The sequence below is a fragment of the Calonectris borealis genome, chromosome 6 (genome assembly GCF_964195595.1).
Source record: "Calonectris borealis chromosome 6, bCalBor7.hap1.2, whole genome shotgun sequence".
NCBI lineage: Eukaryota > Metazoa > Chordata > Aves > Procellariiformes > Procellariidae > Calonectris > Calonectris borealis.
Window position 1 is genome coordinate 36883285 of NC_134317.1, and position 23569 is coordinate 36906853.

Below are 23569 nucleotides of genomic sequence, written 5' to 3' on the forward strand. Positions count from 1 at the left end.
ATTGCAAACATTAAATACAGGTCAAATCTGATGTTAACTCTCTAAAGAAGAAAAGTAACCGTTATTCACCAACCCCCATTCAAAATTCTCCCCAGGAAAACACTGTGTAAATAGATTATGAGCCTTTCCCTCAGGTCCAGAAGAGAAACTAATCTTATGAGGAAATCTGGAAAACACCCTGTCATCAAAAATCCCTTTGCTTTAAATGAGAAACCATCGGTATTTCTGTTCCTGACTGGGGAAAACAAACATAAAGAACACTTAAATGTGAGCCCTCACTAAAGCAAATCAGAGTTAAATAAGGTGTTTCAGCTGTACTATAAAGTAGATTTGTCACGGGAAAAATGTAGCACTGACTTCAGCATTTCTGTGTTTTAGTATAAAGACCCCAACTTTATTATTATTTTATCATGGTGTAACTTTTCAGTGGTAGTTATTTAAAAAAAAAAAAAAAAAAACACACCAAAAAACAACCAACACCAAAACAAAACCAAAAAACCAAAAGCCTTCCCCCATACCCTTTAAAAACAGTACCTACCTAAAGGAAGCAAATTGTAATACAGGTAGGATTTAAACATACAGTGATTTGTAAATACAGACCAACATTTTTATGTAATACAGTCAGCCTTACTGCTATAACGATTCTTATAGCCACTGCTGTTTTTCTTGTATTTCTAAATTATTTTCAATTTAGAGTGTCTCAAGAATACCTTAGAAATGTCTTTAAAGCAGTGATGTACATTTTAAACAGGCATTCAAACAAATATACCTAGGCAATACAAAGTATGTTCTGACTAGATTTATTCAAGAAAACGTCCAGAGTTTTTACACAATGCTATTTGTCAGAGTAAAATGCAGACGCTTCAAGGACTTCTTCTTGATGGGTCATTAATTCCAGGATTATGTCATTTGACCATGGGTATTATTTTATATCTGTAAAGGCAGCTTCTGCCATGGTTTTTCCTTTGCTCCTTCTCATTGTAGCAGACATCACATGATGATTTTACATAACTCTTTCATTAGGGAAAAAGGGCTGACATGCCAACTCAACAGTGCATTGTCTCACAAAGTACTTTCCAGGTGGGGTGATGGGGTTGTCAAAGCAGGAACAGAATTGCTTTAAAAATCCATTACATAGGTGCGTTGCTGCTGCTGGACCAATGGAACATTGTCACTTTACTGCGCTACGTAAGATTTTAAATTTATAAATGGAAAATATTGTGGAGGGATGCTGAGTAGAAATTGCAGAAAAAGGAAAAAAAAATAGTCTAAGCCATCTTCCAAATAATAACAAAAAGATCAAAAGTTCTTTCAGTGCTGAATTTCTTTTGGCTATCAGCTTTGGATAGTTGGCATCTTCTTTTTCCAATGTAAACATCATCAGTTACAGAAACAATGGTGTTACTACAAGATGATTGCAGTTGAGTAAGTGGATCGAGTTGTAACTTGTACCCCGCCTGTTTGCATGGTAATGAGAAAACTGAACTAAAACATTTTTCCCTGATCTTGAGTGCCAGACTTAACTGAGGTAATCATGAAGTCAAGAGGCAGTGAACTGATGAAGCCTGGTTCAGTGTCATCATACTTAAGAAGCCGTAAAATTTAAATAGTCACCCAATTCACAGAATTTCCATTAAAATAAACCTCTTTGTGACTATGCCAATTCAAAGTAAGTGATTTTGCCCCTTCTAGGTAAAGGGAAACTTCATGCAGCTAGTCAAAAGAAAGACAAACTTAAAAAAAAAACACAAGAGCCCTGTGTTCATAGTATGAGAACTTTACATGGGATAAAGCTAGCTATCTTCCATCCAAAATCTCAGCGATTTCAACCTTAGTTAATGACACAAGAGCGAGTAAGTACAAGCTTATCTTTACTCGAAACTCCTCATGCTGTGAGGCAGCTGATGGTTTAGCAACCTTGATTTAGCCACAGTGTTTTGTTAATGACTCAGGGAGACAGGAATACAGAGCTTCCCATTGCTCCCCTTCCCTCTTCTGAGGTATGAATCCTGCTTCTTTCCCCAGGCAGTGCTGGAACAAAAGCATCTTTTCTCTTTGCCTAACAGAAGACAGACACTTTTTTTTCTAACTTGTCGTACAGTTGAGATCCAGCTACACACACAGAGCCAACAGTATCCATGAAGGAGTCTACCTAATCACAAAAGCATGAGCATTTTTCCACTGTCAGCTACAAAAACACGCAGAGGAGGTTTTATACATTCTGCCGCCCTCTTTTGTATTCAGAGCAGTACACAGAGCCCAGCGCAGACTTCAGTTACACCAGCACACAAGATAAGGATAACAATCAAACTTCAGTGGGACTGAGGTAAGGATAGATTTAGTGAGATAAAAATCAATCCATTTTACTGCAAATGAATGAACAATCTTCCAAGATTTATTGCTTTGTTGTTGACTAAATCAATAGCCTTTGAGATTGAAATCCCTATACAGATCGCACCCCAATACCAATAAAACAATCAGCTAAAAATAAAACAGTGCTTTGTTAAAGCATGTTTTTTTCACAAAATACTGACCTATCCCAACTTCCTTAAACATCTCCTCATTCCATAAGTGGAAAAAACGCATTTATGAACAACCGACTCATTTGCACAAATGATCAGAATCTCCAAAAGGCAAATATAAGCTCATGAAACCCACTCCAGACATAACTTCCCAACATCAGCAGGTCTTACGCTGTGCAATGCTACAGCACGAAGCTGCACAAGGCAGTTAAAATAGCCACTTCAAACTAAATAGGTCACGGATAGATACAGCCATGCCAAACTGGTGGTTTCGGCTTCCAAACAAAGACTCCTATTGTCTAGAATCACCCACTTCAGGATAGGAAGGGAAAAAAAAAAAAACAACACAAACGTGGAAACATAAGGAGAAATCAGGAGCGTTTTTGTAAGTATTTTCTTTTCAAAAGCTTCTTTCTTCTTTTTTAGCACAGATCAAAATAACCAGTCTTAAAAAGAATTTCATACAAAAATATTTAAGAACAAACCATTTCTCTAAAATTATCTTGGTGCGTCAAAATACATGGGAAGGGGAAGAGAGGAGGGACAGTACAACTGTCAAAGTGATAAAACTTTACGCAGCCAGAGGCTACACTGAATTCTTTTTCCAAAGCAATAAAAACACACCACACAGAGCTGAAAACATTTGAGATGCTCTTAGTTTTTAGTATTCAATAGCTTCTGTAAGTTTCCCCAATCTTGAATTTTGAGATGAGATATAGAGAACGAAAGCAGTGGGGAAAGCTTTTACCAAAAGAAGGAATGACAATTTAGCAGTGCATCCATCTGTTATACTATGTGTGTCAGAAGAGCAAAACAATACATTGTCTGAGCAAGCAGATCTTTCTGTGCTAAAAACGAAATCTGCTCAAGAAATCTGCAATTCATTAGCATAGAAGTTCAAAGTTGTTTTATGAGCCTATTTTCCTTTGTAACAGTTCATAGAGCTATCTGCATTTCATCAGATTATTCTAAATGCAGAAGCTCTTGAAACAGTCTCAGTACTGCACTTTTTAATACTGACATAAAGAGCTGCGCTTCAAGCATCCTGTACTTAAGCAGGTACGTTTCTCGATTAACTTTTCATTAAAAAAACTGGCAGGTTTTTGCAAGAGAAACTTTATCATCACAAAACCATTTTGTTACATTTTTATGAAAAGCCATGGGAGCATGAAGAAATGCTATTTCTACCAACCCACTTCCCCCTATTCTTGACTGATGGAGAGCTAGGACCCCAAAGATGAGAAGTAAAATAATATGAATAATTATGAAGACTGTTTCCTTTTGGAAAAAAAGCACACAGGAAACTCATTTGGTTTACATTAATTTGCTACATATTGCTCACATGTGTACAGTCTGATTAATTCCAACTGGTTACATGAGTCTCTGAAGAATTTTTTGTTTGTCAGAATGAAAATTCAGAGTGATGCTGCTCTCAAATTCCATGGCGAAATAATGGAGGTATTTATCTAGATGTCAGACAATTAGCTAAGTGTACCCACCCTGCTATTCCATGTATGCTAAACTGTAAAATACATAAATAAAAACATAAAAGATGACTTGTTGATTTTCCTAAAAAGCACATTTGACCACCCCACTGCTCACTGGTTTTGTTGTCTCTTTTGAGCTCAAAGTGAGCTTTTGATCCTCCTCTTGCACAGAAAAAACACGTTTAATTTTATACACAAAAAATGGACAACTCCACAAAATAAATAAAATTCAGAAAAACCTTTAACTTTTTAAGAATCTTTTCCCTAAGCAAGATTATGGAAATACTTTCAGTAATATTTGGTACTATCTATGCAAGCTTTGCTGTGCTAGTCTGTGAAGGCTGTGGAAGGAGAAAAGGGAAGGGAGAATAGATGTGTCTTTAAAACAAACGTTTTTGGACCCTTGTCTCAAAATTGATCAGAAACAGAAAATGGGACTGCTATATTAAGTGCATTCCTTTTAAAGTTTACCCACAAAAAATATGTTTTTCCTGGAAAAAGCTGCTAAGCAGCTGGCAGATGAAGCCAACTGTTAAGCTTTCTAAGAGAGGAACCACCTCTCCAGTCAGTCTGGTAGAAAGAGTAGTGCTAGAGCTCGGCAAGCTGTAAGCGCAGTTTTTCCACCATTTGCTTCCCAGATTCTTTCTTCATTATAAGATTCAGAACATTCCCCTATTGCTACAGATTAAAACAAAAAATAAACTAAATTTTCAGTCACAAAATTATCTAGTGTGGAGAACGGCTAAGAATGAAGACAAATATTTACCCACCTTGACCTGTAACTTGTGGTTTTTGGTAATTCGAATGTGAAATGTAAAACGTCTTGCAAAGGAAAGGATTTACTAATATTGTTTATGCTTATGACAGTTTTGAAGAATATGCTATCTTGAGAATGTAAATTTCCCCCCGGTGCTTATCCTGAAAAAAATACAGCTTCTTACATATTCTGAAACTCTGAAAGTTTGAACAGAGACAGAGGGGAAAAAATGCCAAGTATTTTACATAACAATTCAATTGAAATTGTGGTAATGCTGTGGCAGTTGTAGTAAGAAGTCAAGATATACAAGAATACAAATACCAGAAACTTTAGTTTTGTGACAGTGGCACTTTTAGCTACTGAATTAACAAGGTAAACAGGAGTAAGGCAAAAAACAGTTCAGTGCTTACATAGCACTTTTTAATCAGATGTATTTCTATCTAGATTTGCAGGATAACCTGTTAAAGTAACAGACACAAGCACTGCTTCGTATTTCAGATCTGCAACAGGATCAACGAAAGCATGCACATGAGGAAGCCTGCTCTGGTGGTTGGTTCCTTTTTAACTTTAACCTTTATGTGCTTGTAAGAGCAAAAGCCAGGCATGCCTGAAATGCATGCCTAATGATATTTGAAAGCCTTTAAAAAAATTTACTCTAACTTTCTGGCCACATACACACAAGCACATGCAGCACAGCTATACGCACCCCTGAATTTGAGGGCATTGTGACCACACATGTTTATTATGCAATTTTCACATAGTCATAACTATGTTAAATCAAAGCCAACTGATGTCAATGCTAAGATGCTCAGAAGCCCCACAGCGAAGCAACTTTACATTTGGGAAGTGTTAATGTGCGATATAAACATTTTGCCTTCCAAAGCCACCATGTATACCAGAACGTCAAAAGCAATTAGTATAATATGTGCAGAAACACACACACACAGACATATATACAGACTATTCCCTAGTGTATTTTTACATAAGTGTAACCATTGTGCTAGGAGATCTAGGACAAGGGGAGATGCCTCTTTCCCTTCCCAAATATATTGCTGTTTTAAATGAGAAAATACGCTGTGTAGGAACAGTGAAAGAACAGTTTCAAAACAGCCAGCAGTTTCAAAATTGCAATATACGCTTTATGAGGATTTTTTTAATGTTACAGGCTGGTGAGAGGGCATGAAAGGGAGGGAAATACATATATTTTCAGCATGAGAGCTATGCCCAGCTACCCTCCTGAAAGAGCTGAGCTGTCACACACAGGAAGGAATAAACAAAGTAGTAAATTTGGTACCACAGGAACTATCAACTTAATGACTTATCGCTTTCCTCAGAGGAGCTGGGGTGAGGGTAAATGCAAGTAACAAGCAATGCTGGTATAAGGTAAGGGCTTGAACAACTCCTCCGAAGATTAACATAAAGCAGCTAGTACCTTCTCTCTTGGGCTACATAATAGCTGTTGCATTTATCTCATGTAAATGACCACACCTCTGTGCTAATATGATATTAAAGCCCAAAGCAAGTGTTAGAAAATAAAACCCAATTCTGTGCAGCCACTGCTGTGCAGCTGAGCTCAGCGTGGCCTTTGTATGGATGGTGAAGAGAAAAGGACCCATAAAGCTGGAGGAAAACTTCCTTTATTTTTTAGTTAAGTTTAAGAAGAAAAAAGTAATAACAATTGAGAAAGAGAAAAAAACTTGCTTGCTGGACCTTTGTAAAACCCTACTGTCACATTTGTTTGTGATACAACCATGAGATAAGCGGACAAACACAACCTCACGCAGTCAGAACAAGACTCGCTCTTTCCTCCATTCCCCTGATACGTTCACAGCACAGAAACATGGCCTCTTCCTTGCTCTCAGACACAGCCTGGTCCAGGATCTGCCAGCTATGCTATCTGGCACAGGGAAGCAGCAGGAGGAATAGGGGCATCGACAGGTAAACAGAGAAAAGCCACAAGTACAAATTTTCTGATTTTTTTCACAGGTCAGATTTCTCACTAGCTGTAAACAGAACTCTGAAGAAACCCATCTAATTAATTATGCAGAACCTGTGCTGCTTTTTCCGTTAACAAAACAGCTAAATAATCTTGGGGTGGGCAGGAGGGAATAAAAATCTGCCTTGTATTGCAGGGCTAAGCAATACCTCTGGAGTTACAAATCATATCACACAAATGTTGAAGTAGTGATGGATGAACCTGAATTCTTTCAGAAGTTGCATTTAGTCACTTACAAAAAGCACCTTTGCATTAGCACAAGTCAATGGTTAAATCTTCTGCTTCCTATTTCCTGAGAAGTGAACCACAAGTCTTCCCTAACCCCTGTTACCCTATGAGGTAGGGGCAGGCAGGAGTGGGGGTTTACACTGTGTTGGCAGTAAGACAGTATCATTATAACATAGGGAATCAACCATTGTATTATGCACAAAGAAAAAGACATTTTATTTTGTCTCAGTGCATTTATTATGCTGAAATACAATGCCCCTTTTCACCCAGAGAATAATTGACAAATGCATTATTTCCCATTGCCACAAAGCTGGAATGAGTTAAAATGTGCCTGAAAGAAATCCTCTTAAGCCATTATGACCTGCTATTTTTACTGTTAAATTTCAAGCGATTAACATGCCCATTACTTAAAGGCATATTATAAGCAAAACTCTGTTTGTTTGCCCAGTAGCATATACCTTAAGTACAGACACACAGCAAAGCAGTGTAGCCTCTGTATCTATTTACTCTGCCTGGCATATGGAAAAGCCTATTGCAAACGTTCACAGTATAAACGGATAAATGCACTGCAATTCCCATTGGAAGATGCATATAGAACTTACCCACGTAGCTCATCTTTCCCTACCAGAAGTTTTTTGGCCATTATATTAGTGGTGATTATTAATTAGGGACATCTAGATTCTTTCTTTAAAAACAAACAAACAGAATACACATTTGTGTTCTAGTAAACAATAAGCCCAAAATAAAAAAAATAAAATAAAATTTAAAAAAAAACAATTTTTGCTGTCTTACAGTGATGCAGACAAAATGTCACACTTTGCAGTTTACTAGTGATCTTAAGTAATCTGGCAGAAACATTCCTGTAGAGTGAAGTGGAGAGACTGATAATGACTCCGGTTTTGTGTGTTCCATTATGTACTACTTTTTTTTTTTTTGCAAGAGAACTGGTAACATAATAGTTTTCAGAAAAATATATGGACATTTCAGAAATCTGAAGACCAACAACATTTTGTGGTAAACCTTGACAATGGAATTGGAAGAAGAGCTTCTGCACTGTATCGTACACAATTTACAAAGGCTGCATAAATCTAATAGCCTTTAGACTGCCAAGTCAAAATACCAACAGAGGCAAAAACAAATTATAACCAACTAGACCTAAAAAGCACAGGTGTTTCCCCTGCCCTACCATATGGGTCTTGCTAATCCGCTCCCATGACATGGAAAGGTTTTTCCATTGGCCTGAAACATGCTGTGGAAAACAGGATTCAACACTGAATGGCTAAAGCAGAAAAGCAGTGTGTTCTCATGTGACCTGCCACAGCTTGGGGAAATCACTATGTGTACCAGAGCATAAAGACCAAGTGAAATGTTTAATGCCAGCATTGTTGCTGCTCAGCTTTAGTATACCCATTTCTCAAGTAAAGCCTCTGACCTGAGGCACCCTGAGTGCTGCTATCATAAATGTCACAAATACTATGAAGCTACATCTCAGGGGAAAAATAAAAAATGATTTTTTTTCCACAGTTTGAAGCTTATACTCCCAGTTTCAGATTAAACTTCTAAGTGTTTCTGCCTATACCACCTTTGCTGATACTAAAAAGTACCTTTCTTCACACGCCATGTTCTCAATAGGCAATAAACGCCTTGGGGTTTATTGGGAATTAGGCTGCTAAATGTTTTAAGATTGCTGGAAAGTACAGAGGAGAAATATAAATAGGTTAAAACAAAAGAAGAATAATGTCTGCTCACTCAGGCTTTCAGCACATACCAAGGTCAACAGAATTCTAAAAGAGAGGAGAGAAAAAAGAAAAGAAAAAAACCAAAACCACCAAGCCTTGACTAGCTGCCAGTCCAAAACCAGCTGCATTCACATAGACCATCAAGAAACCCCACATGAATCTGAATCCCTTCTGCTCTCTCACACTAGGATTAGAGCAGAGACACCCCATCTCCCCTCACAGTGAACTACATGTTACCTGTGGAGTCAAATACAATCGGCTGGCAGTTTCTGTTTGAATTCCAGTTACATTTGAGCACCTGGCCTCCTTCTACAATATTGTGTTGGGTAGTGTTTGCTTTTGGAGCTCCCACCAGAAGAAATATCCTGCAGTAAAAAGAAGAAATAAAACAAAGGTTTTGACACCTAAGGCACAGATGTTGTTACATTATGACATCTGGAGAGTTAATAAAGGAAAAGCCTTGCCCATTCAAAATCTAAATCTGACTAGAACTACTTTGAGTTCCAGAGAAATTCATATTAGGTTTTAGGTCTTGGGTCCCTCTTTTCTGCAAGCAAAAGCAGGCAAAAAAAAAAAAAATTTACCAAAAAGAAGGGACAAAAGAAGGTAAGAGAAGATTCAAGTACTCTGTCCTACTTAAAGTTATATTTAAAATTAGATAAACACCTTTTATATTCTTTTTTTCCTTTCAAAAATATGTATATATGCAGCGGAACAGGAAATCATGTACTTCTGTAATTTAAGAAAGTCATCAGCTGGCATAATTTCTGGTTAATTTTGTACGTAAGAGGAATTCAAGGAAGTCAGTCGAAAATGGAAACAATATATAAACAAAACAGTAGTTCTGAGCTCAGAAGGTACTAAGTGGTGAGTCAGCCTAGTATTAGTAAACACTCTTTTAAAAAGAATCTCCAAGTACTCAAGTGACTGTCAACCATAGGTTTGTACATTAATGAATCTTTACTGAAATTCATTACACAGTAATCATTTCCTTGTTAAGATCTGTTGTGCTTTTATAAATCTCTCTTATATGAACATGTTAAGTGCACTCTGAGCAGGAACTGCTATGAGATTATGCCTGTGCAGGTGGTAAAATTCAGAAGTTGCGAAGTAAGAAACAGACCAAATAAAAAGCCAGACCAAACAAGGTTCTTAGCATCTTCCAACAAAGTTATTAACATCTTCCAGGAACTCCGACACCTCTGAGACACACTTGACTCATCAGCACTTTCCTGAGGAAGTCAGTCTGAAGTATAGACAAAGACGTATAGAAGACATAAAACTAAAATGCTTCCTTTCATCAGAATCTGCTCTGTTGTTTCCATGTAGACTGTTTAAGAGAGAATATACCTTGCAAGAGCAAGTCTTATCATCCCATATCAGGCATTATAGTTATTTAGTTTTGAAATTGGGTTAGCTGAACAAGCTGCAAGACTGGTTGGAGAGAATGTTTACAGGTAGGCAGATCCAGACTTATCAAACTTGCTCTGGTTTTCACAGTCATCTTCCAGACTTCACTTCAGTACAGAGCTAAGTTTATATTTCTTAACATGTAAATACCAGGTATAAACACGTAGCACCTTGTCGAAGCTCAGTTCATATGAAGACCAACATAAGCTACTAGTTTTCAACCCGTGTGAGTTCAGAACCTTAAAAATTTCCTGGTGTGGACCCTGATATCATAATGCCATGTAAAGAAACACATTAATTATTATAATTACAATCTATTAAGCAAGTGGTAGCTTGCCTCCTACTTTACTCTTGTATCTCTAGCTTTTGAGAAGCCCCCCAAATTAAATACTTGTTTAAAAAAAGAAATCATTCCCATTCTAATCGTATAGTTTAAATCTTTCTTAAGATAATCTTTGTGATGAAGTTTGTTAACAAGATTACCAGTAAAGGAATCATTATGGGACTCCACAAAGGTTTAGTCACCGCTTTTCCCAAAGCAAAAAAAAAAAAAAAAGGCATTTTTATCATCATAGACCAAACGAGCAGATTTTGTCATAGATTTTATAATAATATACAAATTACCTAAATACAAAGAAGTCTCTAGTCCACACACTTTGGGAAAGGGGAATAGAGGGAAAAGGGTTATTTCCATGGGAATACACCAGCTATGCTTTGATATTGCCTACCTCCTACATGATGCAACCATCTACCCCAACACAATGCTGTGGACAAGACTGGGAGTGTATTGACATCCTCAGCAGTTCAACTTACATAGGCGTACTTAGAGGAATAATCACTTGCCAGGGCTTTGCCATGGGCCAATAAAGAGAAGCTGGTATTTCCATATACTTGCATGCTGGAAGACAGACTACCAAATACAATTATTTTAAAACATAGCGTGTGTGAGAAACCTTTTTCAGTTTTTATAAAGTTATGTTCAGTCACTTAGTATTATAGTTATGCCCTCTGTCAGGCACCACATAGCACCCTGATACAAGACTACCACTCTGACTCCTGGAATAGGTCTTTCATACTAGACTTCTAAATATGCTTTATTTTGGTATCCAGCAGGTCAAAATAGACTATGAAACAGCAGCTCGAGCATTCAAGAACTAATAACACTCCTTTGTTGTAAGGCTAGTCAATCCAAATAGCTTTAGCTCAACTAAATTTACTTAATCTCTAGTACTCATGTAAAGAACAGGTGATAAATAAAAATCCACCAAAGCAACAACAAAGGAACCAAGTGACACACGACGCTCAACAGAAACCATATAACAAGGCTCATTTTATTAAACACCTTTTGCTAATCATGCTGCAAAACAGTTCACTCAGTTTTCTACCTAACATTTAACTGCAGACATTGCTGAGCTCGCTGTTCGTCACTACCTTTCTTTCCCCTCCAACAGCTTGAGGGAATCTGCATGCATTCCAGTCTGCGTTGTATGTGTGTTGATCCTTCTTGAATGATGAGGAAGACACAGGCTTATATCTGAAGGACATGGCATACAAGTATTTCCAGCTATTTCAGGAGGCAAAAAGATCAGTCTCCATAGGCATAAACTCAAAATTTAACACCATTAGAGCCTGTTCCTGTAAAAGTTGCACAGCTACTTTGTTTCAATTATGAGCTTAAATTTAAGATAAAGTGCAGTACTAGACTTTAGCTTAGCAGATACAGACTAACTTCTAGTGACATTTAAAAACTGAGGAGAAAATTCCCTTAAAAATATGAAGGAGTCTTCCATGCTGTCCGAAAACCACTAGTGTTCAAAGTTGTTTTTTTTTTTTTTAAATAAAGCCAACACTGTTTTCTTTTACAGCCATGCACTTTGAGGTCAATAGTTATTATAAAAATAATGGAAAGGTTTCAAAAAATGATTTCAACGAGAGCTGGGTCACATAATTCCTTATCGGAAAGCAAGAAAGAAAGTTTACTACAAGAATTTACCAGTCTCCTGATAACTTTGCAGCCACACAGGCTGACTTAAAAGTAAAGGGAGGAACACAAATAGAACCTTTTCTCTTTTAGTACTAAGACTTACAGGATTAAGATAGCACAAAAAGATGTTGCAACACATGCAAGTTAAGACAAGATAACTTTTAATATTGGTAGGCAATAAAGAAATGCAAACAAGGCTAGCTGATGTACTGCAAAAAGACTTGGTCAATAGCTGCAGAATTTGTTTATAAAGTTTTATGAGCTAAAGATCGAGAGAGAGATAGAGAAAATCCCCTCAGCATGGTGGAAGCCAGCAGCTTTTCCAGCTTTACAGATCTTCCTTAAGATGGGAAAGGAGGGGGGGAAAAAGTGGCAAAAGCTCCATCTTAATGTAGCCCACACTTGTGAAATACAGACTAATTCATTACGGCAACACCATGACTTTGAAGTTAATGACACGACTATTCAAAAGTCTGAAATACACCAGCTAATCAGCTACTGCACATTGCCTAATTTTCGTTTAACATGAAACAAGAACATATTCAGGAAGCAGATATGGAGGGCATTTACATGGAACTTTTTCTTCTCTAGACTCCTCAGCAGCTTTGTGACCCCCACATATGCAGCACAACTCAAACACAGCACTTCTGCAAAGAGCAATCAAAAAAAAAAGAGAACAGCAGAACTTCTGAGATTTCGCGGGACAAAACCTCAAGTGCGAAATGTAATGAAGCAAAATACCATACCTTCATCTTTCTACACTGTATTTTTATCACCATTGTTTGCATAAACCGCAGACTGATAAGGCTATTCAGAAAATCCACCAGTGCAAAGTTTAAGCCGTGTTACAGAGCCTACGGACCGCACGAAATTTTGCTTCCCGGTAAAAGGGTCTCAGCAGCCAAGGCCGTCCCAGAAGGAGGAGGAGATGCAGCCAAGTTTGCGTGCCCGGTGTGGCTCTGACGCCGCCGTACCCGTGCCTATGCACGCCGGAGAGCGCAGGGGTCCCGCTGCAGAGACCCGCCCTTCGTGCGGGCCGGGCACCGCGGCCGCCGGAGCTGCCAGCCCGGCTGGGGACAGGCTCGGCACGGCTCGGCTCCACCACGGCGCTCCCCATCCACGCACCCGGGCCGGAGCAAACGGCTCCCATCAATTAGTAGCTTCTCTTCCGAGAGCCGCCCTGGCGTCAGCTCTCCCCCCAGCCCGCACTGTAAACTAGCGGTAGCAGCTCGGCTGCTGACACGGGGGGCTCCTCCCCGCGCCTGCATCGCCATCCTCATCCTCCTCCGGGCTGGCCAGGCTCTCGTACCTCGCGGGACAACGCCACCCTCGGCCACAGCCCCGCCGCCAGCGCATCGCAAGCGGAGCGGAGCAAAGCAAAGCAAGGGGCCGCCAGGACGGGCCCCCCACCCTGGGAAGCAGCAGCCCCGGCAGACGCCAGCCGCCCGGGACGGGAGCGGCTCCGCGGGACAGAGCACTTACGAGGATGGGTCGGGAGCGAAGAAGTCCACGGCGAAGCCGAAGTAGCTGCCCTCCGGGCCCGAGTAGACGGCCGGGTGCTCCACGTCCAGGTTGAAGGCACTGCCCGGGGCCAGCGCGCCGCCCAGCAGCACCAGCAGCCACAGCCGCGCCATGGCCCGGCCCCGTGCTGCCTCCGCGGGGCGCGCACAGCCGCGCAGCTCTGCCCTGGGAGGCGCCCGGCCCCTCAGGAAGGGGGGAGTGGGGAGGACCGCGAGTTTCCCGCGGCCGGCGGCGGGGCGGGGAGCGGAATCACTTCCTCCCGCCCTGCGCCCAGTTCCCTTTTCTCGTCGGGACAGGGGCGGCAGGAAGGAGAAGCGACATCATGTGGTGCCGGAGGCGGGCCCTGCTCCCTTACCGGGCCGAGGCCGCCGCGCCGCTCCCCGCCTGCCTCTCCTTTCCGCCGCGAGCGGGCAGGCCCGGCCCATGCAAGCGCTGCCTGACCCCGCTGGGGGAGCGCAGCTGCGCGGTTAGAGAGAGGCCCTCCCCGCTCCGGAGGGGCTGGAGCTTCAGGGCGATTAAATTTCGGGGGGGGGGGGCGGGGACGGGGACCACTACGACAAGTACTTGCCCTGTGCTCTCCCTTTGGTTAATGCACCTGAGCCTTAAAACAGTTTCTGCTGGACCCGAACCCTTGAAGAGGTGAAGTGCTGTTGAGAAGCGCTAGAAATAAGAAGAGGGGGACACATCCATACTTTGTCTTACAAAGTCTTTCTTGGTAAGACACTCTCAGTAAAGCCTTTCTTACCAAGTCTTGGAGACAATCTGTTTCAGGAAAGCTGTTAACACAAGCAAAGAGTGAAGTGCCAGTATGGACCCATCCATGGAAGAAAAAGCCAACGACTTTCAAATAGGATATTAAATGAAGTAATATAAAATCCCAGGGTCATAGCAGAGCCCTGCAGCACCCCTACCAGTGGCAGGGATGCCAAGCAGCAGGTGCAGGGCTGTGTAGTGCTGGGTCTGTAAAACCTCCCAGATTGAGATCTCGCCTCCTGTTTTACCACTGCACTACCCATCTGGGGAAGAAGTGTCTGCCGTCCAGCTTGAACCTCTTCAGTTGCAGTTTGTGGCCCTTATATCATCTGTCACTAATAAGAGGAGTTTAGCACTGTCGTGGTAGCTCAGGCAGTTGTGGGCTTTGCTATCAAATCCCTCATAGCCTTACCTGCATCAGCCTACAGCAGAGTTCAACATCTGCTCAGTATAGCAGTGTTTCAGGAAAAAGAAAACATGCTGAAACACCTATAAAGTGGAATTAACTCATACTAATTCAGAGTATTAATTCATAAAACCCAATACTGTTACCATGTAATCAGTTTCACACTATTGCCACCAAAAGTCTAAACTTTTAGCTTTGCTTTTCTCATGTGAGCATGATAAAAAACAAAGGAACAAATAATGATGTTTCAAGCACTAAATACAAGTTAAAAATATCCCGTACATATTTACCAAGGGACTCTTTCAGAGTTAAGGGAATCCTGAAAGAAAATAATTTATAAAATAAGCATATGAAAACCCACAAAGCTATACAAGAAAAAGCCTGAGAAAAGACATCACGTTGTGGAAAGATTATGCTGAGGTGTCTATAACAGAAGTGATGAATTCTAGCACAATAGCTGCAACAAGAAGTTGAAAATCCTACCTTAAAGGGCTTGTTCAATTTAAAGAATGGAAATTACATCAGTTAGAGTGTCTTCGTAAAATACAGGCATAACTCCCCCCAAACCTTTTGAACTGGATATGGGAACCACTGGTGAAATTTTGGACTTAAATTCTACATGAGATCATTTTACTTTGAAATCTGTTAAATTGACTAAGTGGACTTTTGCAGGTTCAGTTCTAAAAAGTCAGGTGCATCAGATAGAGCTAACAAGATTCAGAGCAAGCAAAATTAGAAGCCACTTACTGAAAATGTTTTCAATGGACAGCAATCATCATGGCAGAAAATAATTAAAATAATCAGGAACACTGGTAGGCAACTTACTCAATACAGTCAGAAACATAATGTTTGTAAAAGAACTGCTAGTTAACCTACTGAAGAGAGACATGATTTAATAATCATTAAATATTCCTGAAGTTTTGATGCAATTGGCTTAATTCAATGTAGACAAAGTAGTATATTAAAACTTTGAACTAGGTGCATTTAACATTGTCATCTTTTCCTTTTAATTAATTATTCCTTCAAAGAACCTAAGGACCTTTCACAAAAAAAGAAGTTCTTTCTTCATCACCAACTAATGAATCACATCTCAGAATTAGTATCAGTTTCCTGTTTTCCCTTGAAGTGCAAATTTGTAGTCACTGTTGTTGGGGGGGCGGGGAGGGGTGGTTTTGGGTTTTTTGTTTGTTTGTTTGGGTTGGTTTTGTTTTGTTTTGTTTTAAGTAATGTCCAATCAGCCTACATTCACTGATACCATGATATTTAGGCTTACAAGAAAAAAAAATGTGTAATGTATAAAGGATTCCAAGGGGAAGAACTGAACATTGATATTGGGTAATCATTTAAATTTCTCACTAAATGAATAGAGAAAGTTGCTTTAAATTAAAAACTTCAATATTGTTATATCTTAATACAGTCAGATTTTACATTAACATGCAAGCTAAATTATTGTATTTTCTGTTGGTTTCAAGATTACTTAGATTAAGAGAAAGAGGCTGAGTAATGGCAACCTTTTAAAGGCTGGATGTAAAATATGTAAGGTGTATTGTACACCATGGATTCTTGACAATCCTACTTCTACTTACCTACTGTTAAAATTTTTTTACAAGCTCATTTGGAAAAATTACCAATAAAAGGGGAAAAAGAAAACAAGGATAGAAAGTGAGAGAGGATTTCACAATAAATTGTTTTCATTGAAAAGGGGTTGCGAGTTAAGAGTTTTTCATTTAAAAAATGCTTTAGGTCTGAACTCCCATCTAGAAATACATGCGTAGCCTTGATACTTGCGCAACCCTGCAGCACTGTTGCTCCCTTGTAAGCAATAAATAATACATATTTTTCATATTTATACTTCAAAAAAAGTCTATTTTAAAACTAGGTTTTTCAGCAATCTCATGGTCTACAAAGGAAGAACCCCCCCAAACATTTCCATTTATTCATTCTGACAACTTCCCTGTCTGAAGTAAAGAAAATCACAGCTTGACAAACAACAGTACACAGAAGATAAATTGTTTTGTTCAATTAAATCCCTGGCAGAGCCAGAAAGAAGAACCAGGTAATCCTGTGTTCCAGTCACTTGTTCTTGCTACCAAGTGATAATAATAATTCCTTAAGGAAGCCAACTGAAAAATTTTTATTATAGCAAGAATAGGACGAGAGTTCCTATATCTAGACTTGATACTTTTGATAATTTTCCCAAATATGCTGCCTTTTCATAGGTAAAAAAAAAAATATTAGTAAGATTAACTTTTATTGTTATTTACTGACTACTCTCACAGCTGTTATACTACAGACCTGATCAAAGCTAAACTGCAGATGGGTTACTAAGTTCCCAAATTCTAGCAAATAGACAGGGCAATAAACTAAAGAAAGAAGAGTGTGTTTTGTGTGTACTTTGATCAGTAAGTCAGTAGCTTAGGGAAAAGGAGGATTTACTTTCTCTACTTGATTATTTAACTTCACAACATTACACAAGCAGTGAAGGATAAGTTATTTTTAAGATATTAGAATTGTTTTACCAAATCTAAGCTTCCTAAGGATTGGCTGTGCAGCACTACTGCTCGTTGCCAGCAAATTGCTAAAAGACAGGCCAGAGGAAAAACTCAGACTTTACACAGAGTTAGGGGTTACTCATCCTTAGGGAAATCTCTTTTCAAACCATTTCCTCTTTCAAGAAGATAATTGCTTTTTCAACAGCTGTTTCATACCTATCTGCTTTCTCCCATCATTTGGGCCAAGAAAGGTAAAGCAGCCTGTTACTTTCCTGACTCAGCACTGAGCGCCCTGCTCCGCTCCCGACGAGTTTAGTCACCAGTTGCAAGCGGAAGTAGTGGCGTTGCTGCTGTCTGGCCTTAATTCAGAGCACAATCATAGTCAATCAGTCTAGCCAGCCTGAGAGCATAGTCACATCTCCCTATATGGTATTACACCCCCCAGCCTCAACATGGGAAAAAACTCAAGTGTACAGGCTTGGGATTATACTTCTAATCAAAGCAAGCTTCCTGTAAATGAAGGAAAGTATTTTCTGTTGCAGAAGAGACCGAGTGATAGATTCCATTGCTTGCACTGAGCTACTATGTCTGACAGAATCATGGACAGAGGAATGAAAGCCTAAAACAGACTTTGCTCTTAATTTAAAACAGGAAACACCTTTTCAGTGAAGATGCAATTTTTCTTTACTAGCTTGTTTAGTTCTCAGCATGACTAACAAATAGATAACAGCTACTGAGAACATATTACAGAATGTAAACAAGTGAATTACATGGTTCTATATTTGCTGTTATCTCTAGTTTTCGTTTTACAGGCTACTGACTAAGATATTTAGTGATGAAAATTAACCACTAAGAAGTGGGCAGAAGAACTGGGATTCTTTTTAACAAGGCACCAAAATTTTTATCTGTATTTATAATTGAATAAAATTATTTTGGAATTCTTTGAAGTCTAAAGAACTTATTTCTGTTATTCAATAGATAAAACTAATTTCCTGTTACAAGTTGTTAATTTTCTTAGTTTTGACTCATACAACTAGTTATTAACACAGCTGAATAAAACTTTGCAAGATGTAAAGCACTTCTGGCAGACAAGTACTCATGTTTTTGCTATTCCTGAGTCTCCAGCCTGTAACATGGATAGAGTATTTCAGAATATTTTTCCTTTGCAATTACGTCTCCTCCTCATGACATACGCTCATCAGCAAGAAATGGACAGAGTCCTGTAATTTGGTAGAAATTGCGAATGTGCAAGCCACCATGGTCTTACTTAAAAGGCTCAGCAAGATGTCCTGTATGTAAGTGATAAGCTTCAGCCTCTTAGCAGATCCAGTGCTTTACAGTATCAGTAGTATTAATATCTGGAGCAAAGAAAGGATTACCTTTCAATACTACTATTAATCTCCCAGAAAAGCCTTTACTGACATGAGTTTTACTACATATTTTGCTCTTGTGCCATCCAGACACTTGGACCTGTAAAGCAGCTTAGCTGCCCAGGACAGATCTTTTAAGAAGTAACTCAGTTTCTAACAAGGCAGTAGAAAGCAATCCTAACTTGACAAAAAAGATGGACTTTACATATTATTTTGTTTTGGTCAGTTGATGCCTTTTGTTTCTATTTCGTTTAATGTTCATTTTCCTGAAAAAAACATTAAATTTGAAAACTATGGAAGCACTATGTAGTGAGAAACACGAGGAAACCACTACAGCAATGTTGTAAGCTTGATTTGCCTTACTGCTCCTATGAGCAATTAACCACATCAGCAAAATCTCATCCAGTTGTTACGCAAAAGCTGTCCTTAGCCACAGGCTATAGGGCAATGTTTTTTTTTTTTAGGACATTAAGAGTATGACTGTGTTTTTAAAATCAGCTTCTAGCTGGTGAACAACTCACAGAATAGTGTTCGAAATCTTCCAGTTCAAAAGGAAGCGAGTCATACCAGGATTTTTTTCTGATTTGTTCAGTACTGATAGCTGTATTACTTCAGTATTAGTCAATGTCTTTCCACCATCCCCTTTTTGTGTTTTACGGAATGCTAGTTACTTACCAGGCCTTTATTTTACATTAGGATTTCATAGCATCAAATTCAGGGACAGCTCTGCTTGATTTACAAAAGGATTCATATTTCTTCAGTCTGACAAAATTAGTCATCAAAATCATGTGTGTGTCTCAGTTTTTGCTTCACAGAGCACTTCTGCGGATCTAACAAACATATCCTGATGTCACTCAGTAACGCTCCCAAAGACTTAAGCATTTTTAAAAGATATTTTTAAACGATATTTTTAAACAGTATTTTTACTCTAGAGAAAAGGATCAACAGGAAATAATGTAATAAAGGAGAAACGGATCAGGAAAAAAACCCAATCTCTAATATTCTCTACACAGTCTCAAAAATGTTTTCATAATATCCATGCATATATGAGATGTAATAGAGGCACAAAAAGTTAAGTATTACCCTATTCCATTAAGGGAATTCCAGAGGGGAAACCCTGGGAAGTTGCCATACCTACCTCTGGAATCAGCGCAGCACCCTTGGCTAAGGAGCTTTCAGGAGACAGGCAGGGAGAGATCAGGGTCTCATGTCTTCTGGTGGGAAAGGTCTCAGCAGAGCTTTCTAGAAGGGGATGGGGAGAATTTGCTAATCTAGAGAATATAATGGAGTTGGCTTTCTGCTTCTAGAGTAGGAGAAGAAAACAGAGGAGAGGAAATACCGAAATCACAGGCTCTCTTTGCTCTTTCATCTCTCATGTGTATTGTGTACAGAAGGTGTTTCTGTATTTCTGCTTCTCCTACCCTATTGAAACAGCAACATAGGTGTTACGCTGTTTTCATCTAGTGGATGAAAAAGCTAGATGAAAAAGCTCCAGCTCCCTATGCTAGTTACTGCTGCAGTGGCAGCTCCTTTATGGGCTGATTCCGTCTTCAGATTAGACCTGCGCTGCTGCTTAATCCACCCTTTTGTTTTTATCCTGCAGAGCTAGTAAATAGGCAGCAGGCACAATTAATACATGAGTGCTAATATCACACTTGAATAAATCATCCCTACTATCTCTTCATCACTTTCTCCTCCACCTTTTTCTTCCTTTCCAGAGAAGGTAAATTGCTCACCATATGCCACAAACTCTACCTTTTTACATTCACAAAAGATCTTCTAGAACATACTGCTTTTGTACAGTTCCCCAAAGGTGAGGAAGAAATCATTATTCATCCATCATCTTCTTCCTAGTTGCATCTAAATTTCTTTCCTAACAGCCTTTCCCTTCTTTTGCCTGTCATTGTTTTCATACAATTTTAAGTACCATGCTTTCTGACAAGGCCATCAGCCATAGCAAATGCATACAGAGCATATTACTAGAACACACACAGTTTTTATTTAGAAAGCGAAAGTGACTATGCCAGGCAGAAATACTTGTGAAATAGTATTCTACTAGGAGCAAAGAGAAACAGAACAATTCCCTGCAACCAGGATCTATAGGCACAGAAGACAAGGGTCACTTTCTGGTAGATATCCATTTATGGAGAATTTCTAGAAGATAGTTTTCTTACATTCTTGTGAGCTTCTGGTTATACAGAAATACTGGAGAACACTGCTTCCTGTTACAGAGATATTGACATTCCTGTTGTTAGTGCGAATAATCTATTTAGTAAAAGCGTGACAGTTTATGTACAACTTTATTCCCTGTTTGAGAATTTTTCACTGATTTTTTTCTATGATTTTTTTTTCCATCATGCATTTTCAAAGTAATCTAATAAAGCTCAGTCTCAGAGAACAGTGATCTTTGCTTTTTAATTTACTACTCCAGAAACACAATGCCACATCTTGCCTTGAAGCATCTGTCCTCTAGTGCTCCTGTATTACAGTAAAACTTCTATGTTCTTGCTAAAGGATTTGGAACAAAACCAAGTTTAGAACTTACAAAGAATTCCCTGGTTAGCAATATGAAAAAAGATTCTTCAGACTGCTCTATGCTTAGTAATGAATTCAGACTTTAAACATATTGAAGAATTAGACAGCAAAATAATAATAGCATGCAGACCAAGTAGGATTGAAAGGCAATGGAGTAAAGTAGAGCCAAGCTCCTTTCTGACAGGGAACGGGATATCATGATATATTAATACTTCAGAAATCCGCTAACAAACTAAACCTGTTACTCTGAATATTCTTTTACACTCAAATACAAAAGCACTAAAAGATTGCAGTAAGACAAACTGAGATGGAAAAAGGTATTATTTCCCTCCCCATCTTTCTCAAAAAGTGTTTCAAATGTTTGAGCCCAGGCATCCCGGGCCTTGATAAACCAGCTCAGCCATCAGCTCTAGCCTCTTGACTTCAGAAGACATGTTACCATCTTACAGAATGCCCCAGAGTTCCTCCCTCTTCCCCATCCAAAAATCCCCTTTCTCCCAAAACAAACTAAGACTCCAAACTCACTCTCACTTTGAAAGCCATTATATTTTGATCCTCTACATCCAAGGAATACTCTCTTGTCCGGCATTAATATTAAACCAAAGGATGTCATTATCTACAAAATGTTATACTGGTGACTACGTCTTTGCTGGGTTAAAGAATGAGTAAGATGAGGAATAAAGCTAAAGAAAATGGATCAATACAGAATCAGGTCTCTAACCATTCTAACAGGGGGTTTGGCCAGGGGGTGTGGTTTCAGTGTGGGTTTGTTTTGATTTTGAAGTTCTTGTTTGCTTTTAAGACACTAGCCTGCAATTGCCAGGAGGTTGTTCCAATGGACTCCTAGTTGGGTGCTGCTCGTGAAAGAACTTTTTTTGCATCTGTCAAAAAGAAGCCTGCCAGTTAATGCTGACAACAGTTATCAGTGATAGAAATTGCAGGCACTTCTGTGCTTTGATTAAAGAGCACATTTAAAAGCTTTTTCCTTTTTGCTTAGGGAAGAGTCCTTGTTCCACTTCTTCCTGCCTCCCCATACATATAAAGAATGGGCAATTATTGATGTATAGCAAGTATTCTGTAGACTGTAACTTTGTATTTCTGTGTGGAAGACACTGTGTTGGACACAAAATCCAGATCCACTATTTATAGAATACAGACTTCCTGTATTGACAAGAAAGACTGAAAAGCCTGTGGTATAACGCTGATACTACTGACACAACACGCAGTTCTGACACCTACTAGCTTCTTACTCAAGGAAAAATTTCACAAAGGTGAGACAACAGCAGTTAAATTCCTTTAGATTCCTTATAGCTTACTCCCTCTTACCATTTTGACTCTAGTCTGACAGACATTTAAAGAGATAAGATCTTCGCTATGTCCTTTCTGACCAACTTTCCTAATCCTTCTCTCCATTTTATAAACAAAACCCTGGAGTGTTTTGAGCCACATTATTGCCCAGTAGTGTGCTTTCCTACTGTGCTTTGCTCAGTGCCTGTGGAGGGAGTCTAAAGGGAGAACGCAGCCAGCTGGCTTACACAATGATTACTAAGCTAGTTGATATGGATTAGAGGGGTCAGTCAGAAAAGTCTCGTTTATGTAGTGTTTATACTTGGAAGAGAGAGAAGACAACAAAAGAAAGTGATGAAGAGTGAAGATTAAAGGTTTCTGACTAGAAACTTTGCTGTTACCCAGTTTTAAGGAGGCATTATGTTGCAGCTGTAGAATTTTTTAAGTGGAGGTCAATTCATCTTTTTCTTAGTCTACTGTTCCCCAACCACGACAACTAAACTATTTGACATGTCAGACATTACTAAGATTGGTTAAAAACATGGATTGAGAATTTGCAATGGATTCACATTATTGCATAGAGACCAAACTACCATGATGTCTTTGATCCAATCTTGACATGCAGTGTTCAGAGCACAAGACTGACAGCCTCAGTATCAGAAGGTAAACCAAGGAATAAAACAGGAATGGAGATGAAACATCAACAGAACAAAAGGTCTCCTAGAATAGCAAGCCTATTAAAATTTATTAGAGGCCTGAGAAATGTAACGTTTTAGCTGATTTTCTACAACTACAAAAGATGCACTACACGCATATTATATGCTGACAAAACAGTTTCATACCAACACAGGTCGAAGGATGCTGCATTCGTAGAACACATTTCCCTAATGGCTGACTGTACAAAGAATATTGTTTTGCCTTGTGAACCTTCTATAATAATTTGCTCCTCTCTTTGCTTCAGGAATGCTTCTACTTCTTTCCATGCATTTTATATGGCAATTTAGGTGGTGGGGTTTTGTTTGGTTTTGTTTTGGTTTTTTTTTTTAAAAGGAAAGCTGTGATGCTTTCTTCTCTGTTGTATC

General features: G+C 39.1%; 1 protein-coding gene across 2 annotated transcripts in view; it reads right to left on the reverse strand.

Annotated features, from left to right (window-relative positions):
- The window catches only part of ITGAV (integrin subunit alpha V), a 66775-nt gene that overhangs the window by 37131 nt on the left and 6075 nt on the right, over nt 1–23569 (reverse strand). Inside the window, exons 1-2 of one of the 2 annotated variants that reach the window (XM_075153690.1) lie at nt 13606–13930; nt 8967–9094 (exon numbers count right to left, since the gene is read on the reverse strand). In XM_075153690.1, coding sequence (XP_075009791.1) covers nt 8967–9094; nt 13606–13757 — 280 coding nt within the window. In that variant the 5' untranslated portion in view covers nt 13758–13930. Of the gene's footprint in view, nt 1–8966; nt 9095–13605; nt 13931–23569 lie in introns of those variants that run through there. The other variant, XM_075153691.1, reaches the window with a different exon arrangement.